Source organism: Choloepus didactylus, chromosome 2 (genome assembly GCF_015220235.1).
Source record: "Choloepus didactylus isolate mChoDid1 chromosome 2, mChoDid1.pri, whole genome shotgun sequence".
NCBI lineage: Eukaryota > Metazoa > Chordata > Mammalia > Pilosa > Megalonychidae > Choloepus > Choloepus didactylus.
The window spans coordinates 208,660,278-208,683,444 of NC_051308.1; the positions used below are offsets into that span (position 1 = coordinate 208,660,278).

At 55.4% G+C, this 23,167-nt stretch overlaps 1 protein-coding gene across 2 annotated transcripts in view; it reads right to left on the reverse strand.

Moving 5' to 3' along the window:
- Nucleotides 1-488: 488 nt before the first annotated feature.
- Nucleotides 489-23,167, reverse strand: part of KCNQ4 (potassium voltage-gated channel subfamily Q member 4) — a 60,468-nt gene continuing 37,789 nt past the window's right edge. Inside the window, exons 5-15 of one of the 2 annotated variants that reach the window (XM_037827550.1) lie at nucleotides 22,354-22,479; nucleotides 21,899-22,009; nucleotides 21,589-21,684; nucleotides 18,203-18,291; nucleotides 16,368-16,529; nucleotides 9,562-9,782; nucleotides 8,904-8,957; nucleotides 7,797-7,896; nucleotides 5,435-5,566; nucleotides 3,057-3,186; nucleotides 489-2,590 (exon numbers count right to left, since the gene is read on the reverse strand). In XM_037827550.1, coding sequence (XP_037683478.1) covers nucleotides 2,378-2,590; nucleotides 3,057-3,186; nucleotides 5,435-5,566; nucleotides 7,797-7,896; nucleotides 8,904-8,957; nucleotides 9,562-9,782; nucleotides 16,368-16,529; nucleotides 18,203-18,291; nucleotides 21,589-21,684; nucleotides 21,899-22,009; nucleotides 22,354-22,479 — 1,434 coding nt within the window. In that variant the 3' untranslated portion in view covers nucleotides 489-2,377. The remainder of the gene's footprint in view (nucleotides 2,591-3,056; nucleotides 3,187-5,434; nucleotides 5,567-7,796; nucleotides 7,897-8,903; nucleotides 8,958-9,561; nucleotides 9,783-16,367; nucleotides 16,530-18,202; nucleotides 18,292-21,588; nucleotides 21,685-21,898; nucleotides 22,010-22,353; nucleotides 22,480-23,167) is intronic. The other variant, XM_037827551.1, reaches the window with a different exon arrangement.

A 23,167-nucleotide genomic window follows, 5' to 3' on the forward strand; every position in this document is an offset into this window, starting at 1 on the left:
CTCTTGTCTGTGTGTAATCCATTCCCTACAGTAAATTTTCTTTGTTGAAAACCCCAGTGCAGTTTCTGGTTTCCTGACTAGACTGACTGATTCAAACTGTTATGAAAGTGGTACTCACTCTTCACTGGGGCACTAAGTCAAAAGAAAGTACATTTGGTAGTCCTGGGGATCTTTGTAAGGAGTCAGCATGCCTGACAGGAAGGCTGCGACAAGAAGATTGCTTAAGCACCTACATCTAGCTGTGCATGAAGCCAAGTCAATCTCCTGGACTTTTTAGTTATCTGGGCCAATAAGTTTCTAAGTTTCTTTCTTTACTTTTCTCCCTCCTTCGCGCCCCCTTTTTTTTTTTCTTATGTCATACTGGGTTGCATTTTTGTTACAACCAAAAGAGGCCCCCTAAGCCAGATCTCCTTGCCCCACCCCCAGAACACTTCCCTGTCAACCCCACAGCCACTGAGCAGAGCCAAGACCAGTCACTTCCTACTGAAAACTTTAATGAAACCAATAAGTTAATAAGTTAACAAAGTGAGGTACTTGCATATCCGAGAACCGGGTTGGTGGGGGAACCTTGACTGCAGAAGGAGGAAGGGCTTCCTCCCAGGTCTCCTTTGGTCACAGGACATTCCCACTCTCCTGCCCCTCTCCACAGCTCCGTCTCTGAGCTCTGGGGACAGTGCAGTGTGGTGAGGCTCCACCCAGAGCTTGACGGTCACATGCGGAGGGCATGTTGGGGCAGAGGCTGGGCACCGTGGGGCTGAGCAAGATCCAACCCCGGCCCTGGCGCTGGTGCATGCAGATCCCCAGACACGAGATGCAGGTGGCTTGGCCTGAGCCCCTTGTTCCCTGACACCCCACAGAGGATCACCCCCTGCCACTTGCATTGGCTTTGCAGAAGAGGGACAAAGGGGAAGGGATACTAGAGAGGTGCTGGGGGCCTGGAGCGGATGGGGGCTGATGCCAATGTGGGGGACTGCCAAACCGAAGTGAAGAAGTAGGTTATGGAAGGAGGGGAGACAGTGCAGGTGGGTGGTAGGTGTGCAGTTGGTGCCCAACAAATGGTAGCTGCTTTGTATTATTATTCTTTCTGAGAGTGACTAGAAAGGAAGCTAGCCTGGGTAGAAGTGAGCCTGGTGCCCACCCTGTGGAAGGGCCTGGGGTCTCTCCATGTGTCCAGGCCCCAGAAGCCTAAGTCTGAGTTGTGCTGTGGGGATGCCAAGAAGGATCCCTAGGGGCAGTCAGAGGCAGCAGTTAGGTCTCCTGGACCAGTGAGTAGATCTTCTTGGAGAGGGAGGGCTGATAAAGCTCTCAGGTGAGGCCTGGAGAGACTTGTGGTCACTTGAGAGCTCCCTCTCCTACCCAGATGGAGGGGGGGGGGGCTTCCTCTTAGTGGACCCCACCCTGCAAGGCCAGTCCACTGGTAGAGGCTGCAGAGGTCCAGGAAAGGTTGTGTGGCTCTGTGCTTCTATCTCATAGTGCGTGTGCCTCTGTGTCAGTGTGAGTGTGTGACTTTCTGCGTGTCTGGGGAACCTAAAGGGATGTGTCTGTGTGACTGTGGAAGCATTGTCTGCTGGGGTTTAGGGAGAATACAGAAACCTGTACTGACTGTCAAAGGTATCTGGTGGGCCAAAGAGAGGAATGGACATCCGGCAGGAAGAGGAGGCCCTGGGAGGTGACACTTGCAGATGGGAAGAAAAGCCCAGGCACTGCCCTTGGGAGAGGGCAGGGGAGAAACAGACCCCATGCTGGGTGGGGATGGAGTGATATGCCAAGAATGGGGATGGGGGTCATGGCCAAGCAGCCTGAGACCAGCTACTGCTGGAAGCCCATCTCCCAATGGGGGAGGGCAGAGAGACCCCATGGGGGTCTCCAAAGTTGCATATTTAACATAGTTTGCATATATGGTGCCCACCTGCATGTAGCAGGGTCCTGTGCTTTGTAGGTACCTGTAGGGGCACCTTGGGCCCACCCCCAAGTGGGGCGGGGCCTTGGCGGGAGGGCTTCCCTGCTGTGTCTGGGGGGCAGGTCAGAGACCTCACCTTGCATAGCCGGAAGCTGAGTCTTGGCCCAGGGACCTCAGCACCCAGGCGGGCCATGTTGAGAATTGATGGAGCAGGCAGGGCACCAGAGCGCCCGGAAGCCACGGAGCAGCCGCCGCTGTGCCCTTCCTGCGGACTAGCATCTCACGCTCCTGGGGTGGGGCGGGTCGCTGGCACCCACAGCGGGTATCTCGCCCACCCAGGCAGCTAAATACTGCGTATGGCCTCTCTCCCCGCAAGGCAGGAGAGTTCAAGTAAGCGAGGAGTCCGGAGGCCTCAGGGGGCGGGTCCGAGCGCCAGGCCGAGGAGCCCGCCGTGTGCTACCCCGCCCGAGAAGCCCCCTAGTCCATGTTGGTGCTGACGGAGCGCGAGATGCTTAGCGTCTGGGCGGAGACGGAGATGTCCTCGTGGTCCACAGGACTGTGGTAGTCGGAGGTGATCTCGGGGTCGAAGAGCGGCACTTGCACGGTGCCCAGGCTGGCCGAGGTGCCAGAGTGCAGACAGCGCGAATAGAAGCCCAGCAGCAGGTCCAGCTTGTGCTCGATGGACTGCACCTGGGGGCGGGGCGCGGCCGGGAGGCGGGGCTTGGGCGGGCGGGTGGAGCCTACGAGGGGCGTGGCTGGAGGGGGCGCGGCCGCAGTGGGAGGCGTGACCGGGAAGCGGGACTAGGCCGGGGAACTGGGCGGAGCTAGAGCTTATTCGGGGGCGAAACTTAGTTGTAGTTGATTGCGATAGTCCGGGAGAAAGAGACAACTAAGAGGGGGGTTAAATGGAATAGACTGGACTTGGCTGGCCCAAGACCAATTTGGTAGGCAGATTTATCTGAGAATAGAGCAACCTCAGGGGGATTTATCCGGGTCTTCTAGCGGGAGTGGGCGGGCTCTCTGGGAGGCGGGATTTAGTTGCGGGGCGGGGCCTCCCAGGAGCTTTCTCTGGGCTCCTTCAGCTTCTGCTTGACCCCGCGGTTCCCCAGATTGCTACCAGCCCCGACACCCCAGCGCAACTCCATCCCACCCTTACCTGCTTCTCCACCTTGACCACACGTCCCATCATGCTGATTTCATCCACCGCCTCCGTATCGGAGGGCCCCTTTTCGCCCTTCTCTCGGGCCTTCCGGTCCCCGGTCCCCCGACCCACAATCTGATCCACCCTGTGGAATGGGAGCCCTCGGAGGAAAGGAAGCAGGCACACGCCGCCCCTCTCCTCCCAGAAGAGCCCTAGGTTGCCTGCTGAAGGGGGAGACTGCGCCGGGAGTGGGAGGGGGCAATCTGAGGGAGGGGAGCATTGCCTTGCCCTCTGGAGGGTGAGTTGGGGTCGAGGGGAGGGGGGACTCAACTCCTGCTTTGGGGGTTCTGCCAACTGACAGCAAAGGCACCACACACAAGCACAAGTTAAACCACCTCAAGTTCGAGCCTGATGTGAGGAGAGGTGGGAATTGGTGAACCGGGGGAAGGGAACACGGGAGGGCGGGTCCCAAGTGGTTACCTGAGTTATAAAGTGGACAAGGCTGGAGCTGGCCCCACTTTATTTTTCTGCACTCCTTTATAGCAAAATTCTTGAGTTATCTCTACCCTCTGTCTCTAATTCCTCCCATTTTCTCTTAAGCCTACTCCAATCAGGCTTTCACTCTGCCATCTCACTAACACTATAGTTGTCAAAGTCCCAGATGACCACCAAGTTGCTAAATACAATGATCAATTCTCAGTCCTCATTCTACTTGGCCTATTAGCAGCACTTGGCATATGCGATCACACCTTTCTCCTGCAAACACTTCCTTTATTTGGATTCCAAAATGGTATCTTCTCCCAGTTCTCCTCCTACCTCACTGACTTCTTCTCAGTCTGCTTTGATGGCTCCTCCTTGGTCACCACCACCTCTAAACATTGCAGAACCTCTTTTCTCTTTTTACTCTCACCCTCTAGGTGATGTGTTCACTTCTAGGGTTTTTCAATACCTCTATACACTGTTGACTCAAAATCTCTCTCTCCAGCCTGGATCTTCCCCTGAACACCATACTCCTATATCTAACATCTAGAGCAACACTCCATGTGATGTCTAATAGGTATCACAAATCCCACCCACCCCAACTCTCCTGATCCAAAACCTCCATCCAGTGCCTTCCCCATGTCAATAAACAACTCAGTTCTTCCTCTTGCTCAAAACAAAAACCTTGGTGTTATTTTTGACTCTCTTCTTTCTCTTATACCCTATCAGAACCCCCTGGCAGCTATACCTTCAAAATATATCCAGAACCTAACCACTTCTCCCCTGGTCCACCACTTCCATACTGGTCCAAACCTTTCCTGCCTGGACATCTGAAGTAGCCTCCTCACTAAAGCAGGTCTCCCTGCTTCCACCCTAGCTCCCTTATAAGCCAGCCTCAACACAGCACCCAGGGTGATCCTTTTAAAATATTATTCGGATCTTGTCAGTCCTTTGCTCAAAGCCATCCCACACTTGCATCTCACCCCAGATGAACACCAAAGACTTTGCAATGGCCGACAGGGCTTTCTGTAGTCCAAGTGTTGTTAGCCTCTGACCTCTTCTCCTCCCTCTCTCACTCCAGCCTAGACACACTGGACTCCTTGCTGTCCCTAAAACAATACTCCAGCCACTCATCCATCTCAAGGCATTTACACTTGCTGCTCCCTGTCTGGGCTATGTCACCCTGACAGGTTATGTCACTTTCTCACCTATTTAATACTGAAATTCCCAACACCCCTTCTTTTCCTCCTTCGCATTTATCATCATCTGACACATTCTAGTTTTACCGATTCTCTGTTCTGCTTCCACTAGAAAACTCCATGGGAGTGGGGACTCTGTTTTGCTTTCCACCATATTTCCACTCCCTGGCAAACAATGAATGCCCAGTGTCTAATTCTTGAGTGAATAAATGAATGAAAAGGCAGTGAGAAGGTGGACCAGGAGAGGGCAGGGTGTAGGTGATTTGGGTCTTGGAGTGAGTATTCTTCCTTAATGCTGGTCGCAGAGAAGAGATGCAGGAAGATTCCAGAGGCAAGAGGTGGGCAGCACTGAAAACAATCTGCCTATCCCCTTGGCAGCTGGGAGGTCAGGGATTATTTTAGGGGCAGGAAACAGTCATCCTGCAGACGCCCTCCCTACGCCCCCGAGGCAGGCAGGTCAATTGGGTTCGCACAGAGAACCTGCGGCTGGGTGGTTCTTCAGGGTTAAGACAGGTGGCAAGTCGGCCGCCTAAAGCGCGCACCGCAAACCAATGGCCTTCCCAGGCTGGAAACCCCAACTCCCGAAACGGCCCCTCGGGGGCGCTCAGGGCTCTGTCCGGGCGCCGGTGGAGGGGATTCCACCCGCAGACCTCGCGCGGGGGCTGGCGCGGCGGCCTCCCTGCCCGCCTCCCCGCCGGGGTCGGGCTCACCCACCGAGCCTGCAGGCTCTTGATCCGGCCCAGCATGTCCAGGTGCCCTGCCGAGTACTGCTCGATGACGTCCTTCACGTCGTACGGCCGCAGCGTCTCCTTGAATTTCCTTTTGGCCACCAGGAACTTCAGGATCCTGCCGGGAAAGGAGGTCCCAGATGGAGGGTAGGAAGCCCAGCCGGGGATTCTTTGCCAGCCTCTCTCCATCCCTTTGCTAGCCCCTTGCCCGGCGCCAAGGCACCTCCTGCCTGGGCAAGCGTGAAAAGCCTTCTGCGGGGCCTCCCAGCCGCCGTAACTAGCCCCACGCTGCCCCCCAGTACTCCCTTAGATTTGTTATTTTTTAAGGTGCTTGTATCTGTTGTCCTATTAGCCTGGAACGACAGGGGCCAGGTCCGGTTTCTCTCTGCAGGTGGGACCCAGGGCAGGCATCTGTGAATGCTGACATTGATGATGAAAACTTGGGGCAAGAAATACTTGCATTTGTTCCACAAATGTTAGCACACTCTGATACACCCTAGGGGAGTCAGATGTAAACCCTAGCCCCAGGAAACCCTGATTGGGGTGGGAAATGGACAGGAAACAGACTATTATGGGGTGGCAAGGGTCATGCCAAAGAATGGATAAAGAGGGCTGGGGACCCAAAGAGGGGAGAGCTTCTGCTGGTGAAGCTGGGGAACAAACCTTAAGAGTGGTATTTTCCAGCTGCAAGGATAGAGAAGGGGATGAAGGGGGTCTTTCCGGACACAGACAGGCTTGGAGGTGTGAGATTTGGTTCAGAGTAACTGGAACTGGGTTCAGATGGAAGGGGGTTCCTCCTCTTGGGGGAGGGGTGTGCAATATGGGAACAGGGAGGAGGCTGGGGGAGTACTCTGAAGAGCCCCAAATCCCTGGCAGAGATTGGACAATGAGAAGGAAGGGGGTGGTGGAGAAGGTGGGCAGGGGTCTACTCTGTGCTTTGGCTCTGCCAGCCTGTGTGGAGAGGACCCCGGAGAGGCAGACGTGGCAGCAGCAAGACCCGCTCCAGGGGACAGACAGGCCTGAGCTGGGAGGGGTAGGGGGTGGAGATAAAGGACAGCCCTGAGCAATTCAGGAGGTGGGACTGGCCGCCTTCCGAGTCCAGGACACTCCCAGGAATCTGGCTTGGGGAACAGCTGGGATGGTGGTGCCACTGCCTGAAATGGGGACACAGGCAGAGGGGCAGGTTTGGGCATGCTGGGGACGAGGGGCCTGTGGGATGGCCAAGCAGAGCTGACCTGGGTCAGGTGACAGCTCAGGCACTGCATCAGAGAATCTGGTCACAGGATGTGTATAAACAGGGTGCAGAGAGGCCTCAGACTTTTGGTGGGTGGGTGGGTGGGGGGCTCCTGCTGACTCTGGTTTTAAAAGGAACACAGAAAGAAGGAGCTTGTGGGCAGGAGCACCAGCCTGGAAAGAGAAGAGGTGAGTCTGGAAGTCTGGGGGTTAAGGGGATATCTGGAGCCAGAGCTGCAGGCTGGAGATGGAGTCCAGGCAGAACCATACCAAGGAGTCAGGGGGGCAGACCCATGGCTGGACCATGGCTAAAGGGCTCAGGAGACTGGTTCCCCCTTAATGGTCAAGGTTGGGCAACAGCCAGTAGAGCAGGGCTTTCAAACTTCTTTTAACCAAGACCTACTGTAAGAAATACATTTCACCTCACAAACCAGTACACACACACAACTGAGAGATAAATTTCATAAACATTATTTACCCTTACTATGAGAGATGCACTCAGATACTTTCTATTCCATTCTATGTCTATATTATTATTGTTTAATATTGACCAAGGCCCACTAAATTGATTTCACTAAATTGATTTCAAACTGTTTTAACCTGTGGTTTGAAAAGCACCACTCTAGAGGAAGTCCTGGGAGAAACAGAAGCCAAGACACCCAAGGAGAGAGAGAAAGTTTGAGACACCAAGATAAAGGGAGTATGGGACTGAGACATGGAGAGGGAGGGAAAGAGAACATAAGACAGGGACAGTCAGCTGCCCCTAGCTGACAGTCAGATGCTAGGGACAAGGGGACTAAAGAAGAGAGCCTGACAAAAAGCGGGAGACAGAGAATGGGGAGACAGGCAGGGGAGAGGAGCAGGGAGGCTACTGAGGAGTGCCAGGAGAGGGAGCAGTGACGGGCAGCTGTGCCCACCATCCCACCCAAGCCAGCTGCCTGCAGATGTGAGGAGCAGGCGCGAGCCCTGCTGGGAGCCATGTGCCACCTCCCCACCCCACCCACACACCAGGGTCTCCACCAGCCAGGCACCATCAGGCGGGCAGCAGCTGGTGCACCTGGGAGCTAGGCCAGGCCTGGCCATGAGGGCAGGCCCCAGATGGGAAGCAGTCTCACCTGACGGAGCGGATGACCATCTTCACGGCAGGCATGACGTCATCCACCGTGAGCTCACACTGGTAGCTCTTCTCCTCTGCCACATCCTCCGAGGGGCCCTCTGGGAAGATGGGGGCCCTGAGTGGTGGCAGCAGAAGGGGCCACTCCTAACCCCCCACCACATGCTGAGCCACCCTTTGAGGTACCAATAGGGAGACAGAGACCCAGAAAGGGTCCAGGACCTCCCGGGGCTGAGCACAGCCAGGCAGACCAAGGCTCTTGCCTCCCTCGCTGCTGCTCCTCACTCCCCTGTCCTGGGCTGCACACCCCAGTTTGTTGCATACCCATCGGGGTAAACATCTGCCTGGTGGCCAGGTGAGCGGGTGCTGCTTTAGGACACATCTGGCCTGGGGCAAATCCACAGGCCTGGAGGAAACCTCACCGGTCCTGACATGCAGAGCTCCAGCTCTTCTGCAGCCAGAGAAAAGGGGCTGGATACTTCTATCCACAATCATGCACAAGTCTCATTCTTCAGTGAAGGGGGAAGGAAGCTCAAGCTGGCTCCCATTCCCAGCTCTGCCGCTGGGGAAGGCCCTTAAAACAAGTCATTCCCCACTTCCACTCCCAATCCGGTGCCCTGTACTAGTGAGAGGCAACGCTCTCCGCACGCCATGGGGACACAGGCAGGAGCTAACAGAAGGTTCTGTAACTTTCCTGGAAAGGGCTGAGTCATTAGCCAAGAGCATCTTGGGGCTGACACAGCAAGGCAGAGGCAGTGTGGCTGGGTCCCTTCTCTGGTGGGGCTTCCCACCCCCATCCTCCATCCTTGTCCACCCATCCCCGCCTTTTCCCACCCAAGGGCTGAAGCATGTCAAAGCTGGGAGGAGTCTTCCTGAGGACTTGGCCCAACCCTTTCGTTTTCCAGAACACACCGAGGCACAAAAAGGGGCAGTATCTTGCCTCAGTCACAATGTGAGGCAGAGTCCGAGTTAGAAGGGAAAAAAAATGGTCCCTCTCTAACTGGTTAGAGAGCTCCTTCAGGTTCACAGCCGCATACACACACAAAGCACTGGGTGAAGAGGTACAGAGGGGCAGGGCAGAGGGCGTGGCTGTTGGAGTTGGACAGACCTGGTTGAGGATCCCAGCTCTGCCACTTAATAGCTGAGAAATCTGTTTCCACATCTACAAAATGGGAATAAAAACAGAACCAATTTTCCAGGGTCATTGGGAGAAGTGAATGAGATAATCCAGTGTAGGGTTGTACACTGTCAGAGCTCAACAAGTGTGAATTCCTGCTCCTTCCAAAGCACATTTTTTGGAAAGCTAGCTCCCAAAGCTAGCCTTTGTTGAGCACCTACTATATTCCAAAAACTCTTTTGTATATGTTCCATGGATTATCTCATTTAATCCTCACAATAATCCTATTAGATATTCTTATTCTCTTCATCTGCAAGGCCCAGAGTGAGCGTGTCACTTGCCCACAGATAAGTGGCAGAGCCAGGATTCAAACCCAGGCAGCCTGGCTCCAAAGCCTGTGCTCTTAATCACTAACAAATGCTACCCTCCACACTATCATTTTATTCTCACAACAGTCTGGAGTTCAGATGAACAGTATTACAATACCCATTTCACAGACCAGAAGATTAATGCCCAAAGATGGCCAATTAGTTGCAAAGCTGAGACTAGAGTTAAGTCTTTCAGATCTGCCCTCTCCCCCACTCCAGACTGTCCCTGTCTTCCTTGCCAGTCTCAGCAGGTGCTGGGCCCCAGATCCCCAGGGACTCACCCTCTGCAGAAGTGCGGGGCTTGAGTCTCAGTGAGGCCCGGAAGCGGGTGCGGTCGTTGAAGCTCCAGCTCTTCTGCACCTTGGTGGGGCTGGTGGCCTCGCCCACCTGCTCACTGCTCGGGGAGGTGGGGATTGGTGGAGGTGCCAGGTGCTGCTTGGAGGGGCCCGTCCGCCGCTGGGAGCTGCCCATGCGGATGCGGTCTTTGATGCCCATGCGACTGCTGGCAGGGCAGGTTGAGTGGGGGAGAGAGCCAAGTTAGCCAGAGCTGGGAGGTGGGTGGCTGGGGGTGGGCAAAGGGCTGACTTGGGCCTTGGGGGAGACTACTGGGTCCTGATTCCCCACCAAGTGGAGACTTCCCGGGATGGAACAAGGGTGTGGGGTGGGGAGGCCCTGACTCCTACAAGAAGCTGATTCAGGGTCAGTCTGAGTAGATCCCCTCCCCACCCTTCATCACCCAGACAGATAAGGGGTGCACAGGAGACAGATGTCAGAGTGGAAGGAGTGAGAAATCCAGAAAGGGACTCAGAGACAGACAGGAGGACGAGGGAGCTGGGCCTGGTCCAAATAGGTGGGTGGAGGGTGGAGGTGGCGATCCCTTAGGGCACTTACAGGCTGCAAAGGGATGGAGAAGCCAGCCTGGCCATGCACACTGAGGCAGGCTCCAACTCCTCACAGTACATGTGGGTGGGCTATGTGAAGTCAAGGGTATATGTGTGCATGACAGTGTGTGTAAAGATACCACTGTGCGCACATATGTTGGCATGTGTGTCCATGAATCAACTTATATTTTTCTCCTCTCCCATAGCTGGCGCCATCTGATCCCTCATTGGTCTGGACAGGGCTTTAGGACCTGTACTGCTGTGCAGGTAGTGCACTGCAAAATTCCAGAGATCACCATCACACAAACTTGGGTGCAAACAGTGCCTCTGGAGCCGTGCAGTGTAACACCCTTGCTGAGGGGCTCCAGAAGGGTCTAGCTGCTGGCCCTGCAAGTGTGCCCCGCCTGCCCCCTCGTGAAGGCTTATGTTTGCTAACTTACTTCTCTGTGGTCTCTTCTGCCTGAGCTTTGCCCACGTGGACTGATGTTCTGCCTGTGTGGTCTTGGAGCCCCCCTCTGAGATCTGCCTACTAAGTTGCCAGCTCAATGGCTCCTATACATCCATGTGCATGTGAACACAAGTGTACATGTCTCCACATGCACTCAGACTTCCCTTCCCACACCCCAACTCCCCACCATATCTCCCAAACCTTGATGGAAGACAAGTGAGGGGGCATAGTGGGGAGGCTTCGGGTTTCCCCAAGAAACCCTGGGTAACCAACACCTGATAGAGTAGCTCTTTGTCCCAAAGGTTCAAAGACCTCATTACTGCTGTTTGGAAGACCAATGCAGACATCCCCTGTCCCATGCCCCACGGCAACACCACTGCCTCCCTGACTGTGACCCGCTATGGGAGGCCCCCTGCAGACAGGTTAGGGCCCCCACCCCAATGTGTGGGACCCAGACTGAAGAAAGCACCAGCCAGACCCAGAGGAGGCCTGAGGTGGGGCAGGGGTTGAGGGAGGAGACCGTGTCACCTACTCTCAGGGACTTTCAGATCAAGCATTGAGCAGAGGACAGATTCTGGCTTCAGGGTCGGGTAGAAGCAGGGGTCCCCCATGCCCAGGGCATGGGGTAGAGGAAAAGTGCCAAGATGCTGGGGTGAGGGAGGTCTCGAAACCAGGGGCACCTTTGGGAAGGCAGCCCGGATGTAGGGCCATCCTTAGGGGTGGGGCCTCTGCCCAGAGGAGAAAGGTTAAAGGTCAAGGATTGGGGCCCTGAGGCTATCAGAAGGGAAGGACAAGGACAGCTCCCACAATCCAGCATGCTCCTGGCTTGTCCAGGATCCCCCTGACACATCCCAAAGATTCCAACCAAAGTTTGAGGTTGGTTGTCCCAAACTTTCCTCTGCAGAGCCATTTAAGCGGGCTCTACTCATGCTGGCAAGCATCCCCCAACCCGCCCATCCGTGCAACCCTGCCCCCTGTCCTCCACTCCTCCAAGGGGGGAGAGGAAGACAAGGGGTTGCCAAGGGCCTGAACTCTGGATCTCCATGCCCAGCACATCAGGCTTTAGTGGTGTTCTGGGAGAAGGGGTGACCTCCCTGTCAAGAGAACTGTGTAAGCAAGGCTGAGCTTGCATCCGCAGGATGTATGAGGAAGAGGACTGAGGGCTTGCACTAGAGGCTTTGAAAGGTCGCTTTCCAGATCTGTTTCTCTGATAGTTGAAGGGAGCCTCCAGCCTGGTTTGTGCAGTTCTATAACTTTCCAGCCAGCCTGAGGCCCTGAGCTCCTCTTTAATGTAAGAAGGCACTGTTTTCCCATGGGGGGTCCTGGATTCCAGCTCCTTGGCTCACGTCAGCCTCTCTGGAGCCTAAAAGCTCAAAGAAAATGGAAAGAAATCTGGCATACATTGGGCACTGAAAGGGCTCCTTCCCCTCCTGGGCTCTTCAGAATGTGCAAGGTCTTGTGCTGACTGCTTTAGCTTTTTTAATTCTCTGCAGGTGGAGGGTACCATATTTACCATCCCTATCTCAGAGATGTGCAAAGTGAGGCTCAGAGATGAAACCACAGAGCTCCTATGGGATGGAGCAAGAAATGGAACCCAGGTCTCTGGACATCAGAGACTGTACTCTTTCTCTGGGACAAGCAATCAAAATAGGGTATAGGGCAGTGGTCCTCAATCAGGGGCAATTTGGCCCATCAGGGGACATTTGGCAATGTCTGGAGACATTTCATAACTGGAGGGTGCTCCTGGTATCTACTGGGTAGAAGCCAGGTATGCTACTAAACACCCTACAATACATAGGACATCCCCCTACAACAAAGAATTATCAATCTCCGCCCCAAATGTCAATGGCGTGGAGCTTGAGAAACCCTGGTCTAGGGGCCTGTCAGTGCCCGGGAGAAGGGATGGGTTGGCTGGGCTGGGGCTGTCCTGTGGGAACAGCAAGCTCTGGACACAGGCTGCCCCAAGTGTCCTGCTGGGCCCACCCCCTCATACTCACTTCCACAAGGAATTTCTTTAGGAATTCATCACATGCCTGCCAAAGGCCAATCTCCTGGGAAAACAGAGGCAGCACACACTTTCTGGTGCCGCATACAGCTCCTCTCTTCAGGACAGGGAAACAGCCTCATCGCTGGCCTCACTGTCCTTCTGGTCCATCATGCTCATCAGAGCCAAAGTAAGCTTCCAAAGGCACAGACCCTCCCTGGCTTAACCCTTATATGCCACATTCAATGGGCCAGGCACAGTTGTAGCAGCAGTAGATCCTATTACCATCTGCACTGTACAGCGGGGGAAACTGAGGCACAGGGGGATTTAGTTAAGTGGTGGGGCCAGAATTCTGATCCAGAATCCACATTTCTAAGGAACACTGCCTCCTGGTTGAAGCAGGGATGGGCAGCTAGAGGCTCTGTCACTGACCGCCTACTCTCCAGTCCCCCTGTCCAGGCTGCCAGGCAGTGCCGACAGGATGAAGCTCCCGCTACACAGCTGGGCTTCTGCATTCTCCAGGACCCAGCTCCACCAACGCCCCCAACCTCAGCTCCTGACCTCCCACTCTCAGATCTGGCCAAACTGGGCTGCTTGCTTCTTTCCCACAGCCATGCTCTCTCTCTCACCTCCTTGCCTTGGTAGAGGCTGCTCCCTTGGCCTGGAATACGCTCCCTAACATCCACTCTTTCTTTTAGGGCCTCCTCTGGGTTAAGTGCCCGCCTGGGCTCCCAGAGCCCCCTCTAATTTCTCCTTTTGTTGCACTCACACTGAATCACAATTATCCTTTGCAACTCTCCAGGGACCCTGTTTTATTCATCACTGTGTCCCTGGTGCACAGAGCAAGGCCTGGCACGCGGCGGGTACCAATGTAGGAAACAACAGTGATGAAGCTAAAAGAGCTGGGGCTCTGGAGACGTGAAGGATGTGCCAATACCAGCTCCTTCTGTCACCTGCTAGCTTGAGGGTGGGCAGTGGGCAGACAGGAAGTTAGACCCAAGTCAGAGTGGGGAGGACCCGCAGAGTGCCTCTAGTTCAATCTGCCCATTCCACAGATGAGAAACTGAGGCCCAAAGAAGAGAAGCAACTTGGCCAAAGATCACACAGGAGGGGAGCGGCAGAACCAAGACTTATCCCCAGTGGTCCCGCAAATGTCACTCCTGGCAGACTGGGCAGCAAGCCCATGCCCCCAGGCCTGGCAGCGGCATCCCCAGAAAGGCAAAGGGCTCGTGCGGCCCCAAGGCAGACGGCAGGCGGCAGGCACATGCACCTTGTCCTTGGCCCATCCTGTCCCCCTCTCCAGCCCCTGAACTGGGTTGGGCAAGGAGGAGTGAGGACAGGAGGAGCAGGCGAGGGGGTACCTCGGTCTCCAGCAGGCGTGGATCCGAAACAAACTCCGTTTATTACTAAACATCTGGCTGGAAAGTTGAGAACAAGACACGAACAGAGGTTAGTGGGAAGGAAGCAGGTAGGGAGAGCGTGGGGAGCTGCCGGGATGGGGCCGGACTCCTGTGGCTGGTGGGAGAGAAGGACCACCCCCACCCCCAAATCATCCTCCAGTCCCCATCCCCAGAACACAGAGGTTCTTGAACTTTGCATAAGGATCTCCTAGGGAGTGTGTTAAATATGCAGAATTCTGTGCCTCTTCTCTAGAGATTCTGATTCTGTGGTCTTGGGGAGAGGTCCAGGTACCAGCATTTTGAACAAACACCCCCAGGGGATGCAGATGCAGGAATGCTTTGAAAAACACTACCTTACTGCCTCATCTCAAAACCCCAAAGAGAGGAGACGCTGATCCCGGCAATGCTGTCCCTCAAGAAGTCCTGCCTCATGTAGCTCTACTTCTGCTTCTCTGGAATGTGTTTAGCCTGGCTCTATTCCTAAGCACCTCCAAGGGTGTGTACAGGGGGAGGAGGGACCTGCCTGAGGCACCCACCCCACAGGCCCAGATAGCCAAGTTAAGGATATGGCCATTCAGCCTGGGCCTAGGGAGGGGTCTTCCAGAAGTCACTGCCCAGCCCCGAGAGAAATGGACACCTCCACCACCATCACCACGAGCCCCAGGTGCTCAAGATGGACACATGGCCGGGAGTTAGTGACAGGCAAGCTCCAGTTATAATCTGTTCCTGATCCATGCAGGGCTCAGGGGACCCAGAGCAGCTGTGGGGGAGGGGAGTGGTACAGGTACTGAACTCTAGATTAATCTGCATCCTTAGTGCCTTCCCATCAGGCAAGGTGAGACCAGAGCAACCTGGAAGTTGCAGAGAACCCTGGCTCAGGCCCTGGGCAGGGTTGCAGAGATGGCAAAACTTCTGAGTCTCTGTAAACTGTGGTTTGGGAATAACAATGAGGGGCCTTCAGGCAGTGACAGAGAATCAGAGTGGGGCCACACTGCGGACCTTCCCCCCCCTCCCCCAGTCCCAAACCCAGAGGGGCTCACCCTCTCCACCCACTTTGCATTCAGTCCCAGGTTCAGCAGTACTCTGGCTGTTCCCAGCATCCTCTGCACCAAAACTCCCTCTTCCCTGCCCCTCACCCCTTTTCAGCCCAGACACTCAGAGAACTCAGAGGCCATGATCAGCCCAAACCAAGGATTTTCTGTTCAGGACACAGAGGTTCAGACAACTTGATGACTTTCTCAAGGACACACAGCATCAGGTGGCAGAGGCAAGCTGTCACCGTGCCTCCTCCTACTGATCACTGAGTAGCTCAACTTTTCTCCCATCCCTTGTTGTGGGCCTGGGGCCCTGAATCACACCTGATGCTCAAGACTCAGAAGACTACTTGGCTGGTTCAGGGATGATGTGTGAAGATGAGAGAAAACACAGCTGGGTAAGGGAAAGGGGAGGAATGGGGGGCAGGGTGGTGGTGGTTGTGGAGTTTGAACCCTTGAACGCAACGCTAAATCTCTACAAGAGCAGACACTTTCCCATACTACGAGCTAATGGGCCTCCCTTATCCAAATACGCCTGAAATTCCACTATTTATGAACATTTACGTGGGGTAAGCATTGTTCTTTCTTTGTTCTTCTTTTAAGAAGCAAAAGCTCCAGGAAAGACAGGTCAAGAGGAAAGAGTCTGTTGGGAGGGGCAAAATGTATCTCAGTAAGAAAGAAAGGCATTGTGGGAGAATCCCAGGAGGGCCCTCTGGGATTAGCCAAGCTGTGAACAAGGGGTGTACAAGACAAGCGCATTAGTCACTGGTTGACTTTAAGCAAGTCCTGCTGCGGTTCTTAGTCACAGAGTCCCTTTCCAGCTGCATCTTGTTCCCAAGAGACGAATTCAGAGTGTCAAGCCCCTTCTAGAGGAACATGCTGGGGGAGGGGGGATCCCTGCCCTGACACCCCAGAACAGCGCCCACGATTACCTGAGCCGTAAGCACCTGTGGCCAGTGGCCTCCTCCTCTCTCCAGCTTCCCGGGAGGGATGGGGGAGCAGGGATGGAAGAGTGAGGGGGGAGTGGAAACAGAGAAAGAAAGAGGACAATGGCATGAATGGAGGAGGTGATGGGAAAGGAAGGTGTGGACATCTCTCACGCTCATACCGTTGCAACCCCGGGTGACAAAAGAGTAGGGCCAGCCTGTTCCCTCCAGAGAGGCCCTCAGTCTGTACCTGTCTGGTCATCCGATGCCAAGCACCCAGGCCTCATGACGGGACCTGGGAGTCCCCAGGACAGGCCCAGACACCCCTGTAGTGGTCTGAGAGAGGATGAGAGACAGAGAATGGAAGAGAAGGAGGAGAAGCAAGAGCAGGTGGCAGCCCCAGGGGGCCCCTACCTTTCCCCAGGGCAGAAGGAGGTGCTGCCCGGCCGGTGGCAGGTGGCAACAGGCGGGTAGCGGGAGGGCGTTCCGTCGGGTACCGGCACCCGCCGCACCTCCAGGGGCCGTAGGCCCCCATTGCGGGCCCGTTGCACGTGCTCAAACAAGAGGGCCAACTCTCTGCAGGAGAGGGCGCCGTCAGCAGCAGGCAGGGCCTGGTACCACCCCTCAACTAGTAGGTACTGCACTTCTGAGCTCTGATCTGCCAGGCCCTGCCTCTTGAGAGGTGCCCTGCAAACACCCCAGGCCACAACAGGCCTGGCCAGAACAGAGATGGGCCTTCCCCCCTCCCTTTCTACACTCAGTTCTGGGAAAATCCTCAGGGTTGCCAGGTATGGTTGTGCAGGTTGGGCACAATGCAAGCACAGCCATACAAGGTGACAAGGAGAAGCCCAAATCTAGCTTAATCTGTCCATCAAGCCAAGTGCCTGGATGTGGAGCTGTGCCTACCCAGAGGCCAGCAGTAGCCCTGAAACCCTCACCTTCCAACTCAGGCTCTGGATTTAGGGGGAAACTGAGGCTAAGGAAGGCTTTCTAGCGCAGCTTTCTTCCCACGTGGCATTCACCCCTGCCATTAGGTTCTTGGAAACTGTATTTGGAGCTGTGGCTTCTTCCTAATTCTCCAGGCCAATTTCTGTTCTCACAACCCAAGGAGGGTACTGCCCCTCTCTGGAGCCCCTGCCTACCTTCGTATAATACGGATGAGGAAACAGAAGTCCAGGAAATAGGAGGCCCAGTGGACCCAGAATCTCCAGACCAGGCTCTGTCCCTCCAGAGGACCCAGACACCCATCCTCAAACCTTCCCTCACTCTCTCACACTTGTATTTCTAAAGAACCAGCCCCGATCGCACTCCTCAAGGCCTGGCTTTGAATCCTTCGGGCTACTCCTGGAGGGGGGTGGGGGGCTTCTGATCTAACCACCATCCCTGTTTCTGAAGTGGGAGCTTGCCTCTGCCAGGTGGAGAGACTGGGTGAGGGGACCAGCGTGATGCTGGATGCCCCTCTTCCCAGCCCCTTCTCTTGCTCCTCCCCTGGGCAGCTCCTGGGGCTGGGAGGAGCAGGGAGCCAGGTGTAGGGGTGAGCAGGTCACGCAACAGCTGCTCTTGGAGAACTAATGAGGCAACAAAAGGTGCCTGCAGAAATGCTGAGCACAGCAGCCTGGCCTAGCCGTGTGCTTGAAACCCGCTTGCCCGTGGGACTGAGCCATGCTCCGTGGTCTTCATTCCTGCCCGAGGGCCTGGCCAGGCACCTGGCCACATGCACCTCGGTGATGCTATTAATAATCCCCTTGCGTGAAGCCACCCCCCTTCCCATGCAGTCTTAGCCCAGCCTGGGCCAGCGGGTCCTGGGACTGCAGCCTAGCACAGGAAAAGTGGGTACACATGGGGATGCTGGGGTGAGCTCTGGCACCCAACTCTGGCACACATGTTCTTGCCCATGCCACACTCTCTCTCCAACTGCAATGCTCCAAGCTGGTAATGGTGAACATCACCCTCCACCCAGTACTTCGGGGACATGAGCCAGCAGTGCCATCTGGGAGGCATCACCAGGGCCCAGGACTCAGCCAGTGGGGCCGAGCTTTGCCCCATGTCCTGTGTCTGTTGTCTACTCCCTCTCTTTCCCTGGGCATATTAGAGCTAGAGAGAGGACACTCCGGGCTCTGAATTCTGTGGGATTGGCATTGCCCTTGGGAGCCGTCACCCCTCCCCGCCCTCCAGAGCCGAGTCCAGCCACGTGTCCTCAAGGAGCATCTCCATCAGCCCCTGCCCACTCCCACCCCCACAGGGCCTACCTGAAGGATGGGAGCATGCTGTCGTAGTAGTACCAGGTGGCCGTCAGGTAGGCCCGGCTCATGTCAGTGGAGTACAGGCGCCACGCAGCCTATGGGATGGGGAAGGGGGAGGGGACAGGGCATCAACCAAGCCTCTCGGTCGCTCACCAGCCTTTTTGCCTCTGGAAGAACCTGGCTGACAAGCCAGCCGAGGGTTACTCTGAGCCAGAGGCCAGTTTCGCTTCCACAGTCACCAGCAGGGCTGGCCAAAGCAATTGTGGCCTGGAGAGAAAGGATTTCCCCAAAGTGCCCAGCAGGTCAGAAACAGAGCCAGAGGCCCTGGAACCTGGGGATTAAGAACTGGAGCTTTCAGGGATGAGCCTGGCCCTGACTTCATGGGACTGACAATGCCTTCTTGACCAAAAGGGGGAAAAGAAATGAAACAAAGTTTCAGTGGCTGAGAGATTTCAAATAGAGTTGAGCAATCATTCTGGAGGTTATTCTTATGCATCATATAAATATTCCTTTTTAGTTTCTAGTGTATGAGAATAACTAGAAGGAAATACCTGAAACTATTGAACTGCAACCCAGTAGCCTTGATTCTTGAAGATGATTGTGTAACTATAAAGCTTTTATCATGTGACTGTGTGATTATGAAAACCTTATGACTGATACTCCCTTTATCCAGTATATGGGCAGATGAGTAATAAAATAAAGACAAAAAATATATATAAATAATTGGGGGTATGGGGGAATGGGATATTTGGGGTGTTATTTTTTATTTTTTCTTTATTTTGGAGTAATGAAAATGTTCTAAAATTGATTGTGGCAATGAATGCACAACTATAAGATGATACTGTGAGCCACTGATAGTATACTTTGGATGGATTATATAGTAAGTGAATATAAATAAAATTGCATTAAAAAACTGTTTCTTATTCCTTTGTTTTGTTTGAAATGTTTTTTTTAATTTTTTGATAAATAAAGTTTAAAAAAAATACAAAAAAAGGGAACTGTGGCTTTGTTGTCGTGCAAGGTGTCATGAGGAGGAAATGGACTAACGCATATTAAGTGCCAAGCTCAGTGCCTCGCACACAGTAGGATCTAAATGCCAGGGTCCCTGTGAAACACTCCTGCCATCGCCCTTATCACAGCTGATTAGTATTTGATTGATGCCTTCCTGTCCCCCTAGACTGTAAGCTCAGTCTTGGTCACTGCTGTATCTTCAGTGCCAAGACCAGTGTCTGGTACGTGGCAGGTGTTCAGCAAATGTTTGGAGAATGAAGTTCGACTGAGTAAATTATTACTACTAGTAACAACTCCCCCCCATCCTGCCCAGCACCCATCACTGTCTAGGGCTGTACTGGGAGGTGAGGAGGGGAGGAAACAGCCTCACCTTACAACCCCTCAGCCTCCAGGGACACGCAGGCCTTCCTCTCAGCAGGAGGGATGAGTGCTGGACAAGAGGAAAGCCTGCCCTCTCCCTCCAGGTCAGGCAAAGGCGGGGATGTGTGGAAGCAGATCCGGGCCTGGAGTGCTCTCCTTCCTGTCCTTAAGGGGCTCCCCAACACTGAACTCACTCGCCAGGGGCCCTCCCAGGACAGGAATATTTTTATCTCCTGCTTGCCTAGGCCCCTGGCTTGGGCAGGGAACAGCTGCCAAAGTGGTCCCATTAATTATGGGCACCACAATACCAGCTGTCTCTCGGCATGGACACTGCCAGCCGCCTGCCCCTACAATGCCCCTTGGAAGACCAGCTTCCAAGGGACACACAGAAGGAAAGGCAGGGCTGCTGGTTAGAGATAGCAGGGCCAGGGAGGGGAGGTTCCATGCTGGAGAGGGGAGAGAAGGCCTGGATTTGGGGGTCAGAGGGTAGCATGCTTGGGAGCAGGCAGAGGTGGGCTGTACCCGTGTTCCTGGAGCCACTCCCTGCAGGGATTTCTCTTGCATACACCCCTGATCAGAGAGAAGCCAAAGCCAAGTCACAGAGTCTCAAAAATTCAGAGCCCTTGCTTCAGCCCACACCCAGACAGACTCATTACACGCAGGGAAACTGAGACCACACGCTCCTCGTTTTTTCACCCATCTCTCTGGCCACTCCTTCTCTGTCTCCTTCACCAGCCTAGCCACTGTATGTTCTGGGCCCTCCTTTCTCCCTCTCTCCTCTCCCCCTGGGCAAGCTCATCCATGCCCAGGACTTCATCACCATCCACCTGGAACAACGCCCAACTTTTCCTGCCCAGCCCATTCCTTTACTCTCGGCTGCAGAGACATCCTCTTGGCTGCTGCCTCATCATCGCCACTCAGGGGTTAAAGGCCCTGCAGACTCCACATCCCCCAGCCACACTCACATTCTTCATGCCCAAAGTTTGTCCCCCTCTAGTGAGCAGAACCATCAACCATCAATTGGGCCAGCCAGAAACCTGGAAGTCACCCTGCCACCTCCCTCTCCCTCACTCCTCATGTCACTCATTCTACCTCCTAAATATCTAGAACCTGCCCACTTCTTTCCGTGCCCTTTGTTGCTACCCCAAGCCATACAAAAGCCCCACCTCACTGAGACTGTTGCTAGAGCCTCCTATCAGGTCACCCATCCATCTGAGTCACCCTCCCATCCATTCACCACTTTTCAAAAGTCAAATCTGATCATGTCACCCAGCCCCCTACTTCACACCTATCAGTGGTTCCTCAGTGCTCTTAGGAAAAAGTTAAACTCCTCTTTGTGGCCTCCAAGTCTGGGCCCTGCCCACTTATCCAACCCCTTTCCTATACACTCCTCCTAGAGCTTTCTCTTCCAGCCTCACTGGCTTCCTTCTACTTCATCAAACACACCCTGCTCCCTCCTACCACAGGCCTTTGCATCTGAATGCTCTCCCTCTCACCTCTTCACCTAGTTAACCCCAGTTAACCCCCACCCATCCCCCAGCTCTCAGCTCAAGTGTCACTTCCCATCATTCCTGAGTCCCCCTTCTAGGTCAGACCAAGCCAGGTCCCCTGTTACCTGCTCTACAGAGAACCATTTCTTTCTTTCAAGCATTTCTCTCAAACACAGCATTTGTCTGGTTGAGGGCTTGTGGGATGAATTAAGGAATTGAGACACTGGGAGTGGATCAGGCATACTGATGACTGTACGGCTGCCTAACGGCAGCACTGGGCCTCTGCTGCTGGCTGAGGGTCCCAGCAGTGGGAGTACAGGGGAAAGTTTCTGACAATCTCAGTCAGCCTCCCAGCTCTGCCTCTGACTCAGAGTGTGAGCCAGGAAAGTGCCGTCTCTCCCCTCTGAGCTTCAAAGTGCAGTCACGGTTGTGCAGCTGGGTCACGGGGACCAGCAGCCGGCAGGGCATGTGGAGTTGGGCCCCCGTTCGGGCACACCGCCCCACGCCACAGGGCCTCCGAGCATCTCATACCTGAATGAGGTTGGCCGCCGGCATCCTCCGCTTCTCAAAGTGCTTCTGCCGGTGCTGCTCCTGGACCTTCAGGGCAAAGCCGGAGCCTAGGATGCCCTGGGTGGGTGGGTGGGGATATGACATGGTTGGGGGAATGAGGGGATAAGGAGAAAGTGGGGGGACAAGAGGCAGCAAGGGTACCCCATCCCTGCCCATCTGAGGTCTTCCCCTCCCCACAGTGAAGATCAGAGGCTTGGCAGGCCCTGCTCCATGGCCCCTCCCAGAGGTTGGGCTGTCCCCAGCCGTGGGGGACAGAGGAGGGGAAACTCACAGCAGGCAGGGCGAAGAAAGAGATGCCCAGTAAGGCGAAGCCGGCAGCCAGGACCCTGCCCAGCCACGTGTGTGGGGTCTTGTCACCATAGCCAATGGTCGTCAGAGTAATCTGGGGACACAAACGGGTTCCCTGCAGGGCTGGTCAAGGTGCTAACCACAGAAACTTTTGGTGGCACAGACAAGTGGGAGCCTGATGCTGAGGGTAGGGGCACAGGGACGGTCACAAGGACTTGTGACGGGGGCTGGTCAGAGGGGGAACGGGTCACAGGGCTTGGAAAGGCCCAAGCCAGCCCAGCGGGCAGGCGGGGCAGATTAGCGCAGAGGTCCCGGTCCCAGAGCGAGAGGGCAGGGGCCAGCATGCTCAACCCTGAGTCGGGGTCACAGTGGGCAGGCTTCGGGAAGTTGTCTGGGAGGGTCCAGGGAGAAGGGCGGCCCGCACAGACCCTCACCCACCGTGCCCCACCAGAGCGAGTCGGCGTAGGAGGAGAAGTCGGAGTTGGCGTCCTTCTCGGCCAGATAGACCAGGAAGGAGGCGAAGATGAGCACCAGGAACCCGATGTACCAGGCGGTGATCAGCTCCTGCGGGGGCAGCCACGGTGAGAACACAGGGAGGATGCGGCGAGGGGCGTAAGGAAGTGAGCGGCGCGGTACCCAGCTGGGGGAGGGTGCACAGGGCTCCCGGCCCCAGGGGGAGTCGGGAGGCTCCCAGAATGACGTCTAGGGCGTATTCTGGGAGGGGATCAAAGCATCCCACCTCTCCGACTTCCAGGCGGCGGCCCTGACCCTCCCTTCAAGGAGATTCTGCCCCGCCAGGCTCCCACAAAACTCCTGGGCTCGTCCCCGGGTCCCACCCTCAGGCCTCGCCCCGCCCAGCTCCCACCTAGCCCCGGCCCCCAGCCTCACTTTCAGGCTACGACCGAGTCCCACATCTAGTCCCGCCCCACCCCCACCCTCAGAGCCCGCCCCGGTCCCCATTTTGCTGTGCGCGTAGACACAGAAACTTCCAGCGCAGAAGCTTGCACGTGAGCAGCTCAAACCCTTATCCCCTCAGGCTCCTCCCTCTGCCCTGGGCCTGACTCCCCAGGCTCCGCCTTCCTAGCCCCGCCCCAGGCCGTGGTTCCGACACTCCCAGGCCCCATGGTAGCCCCCTCTGCCACGCCCCTTCCCTTCCCCAGTCTCGCTCCGCCCCGAGCTCCGCCCAGGCCCTGCCCTCGCAGCTCCGTCCCCAGCCAGCCTCCCCCGCCCGCTCCCGCCAGCCCCGGCGCGA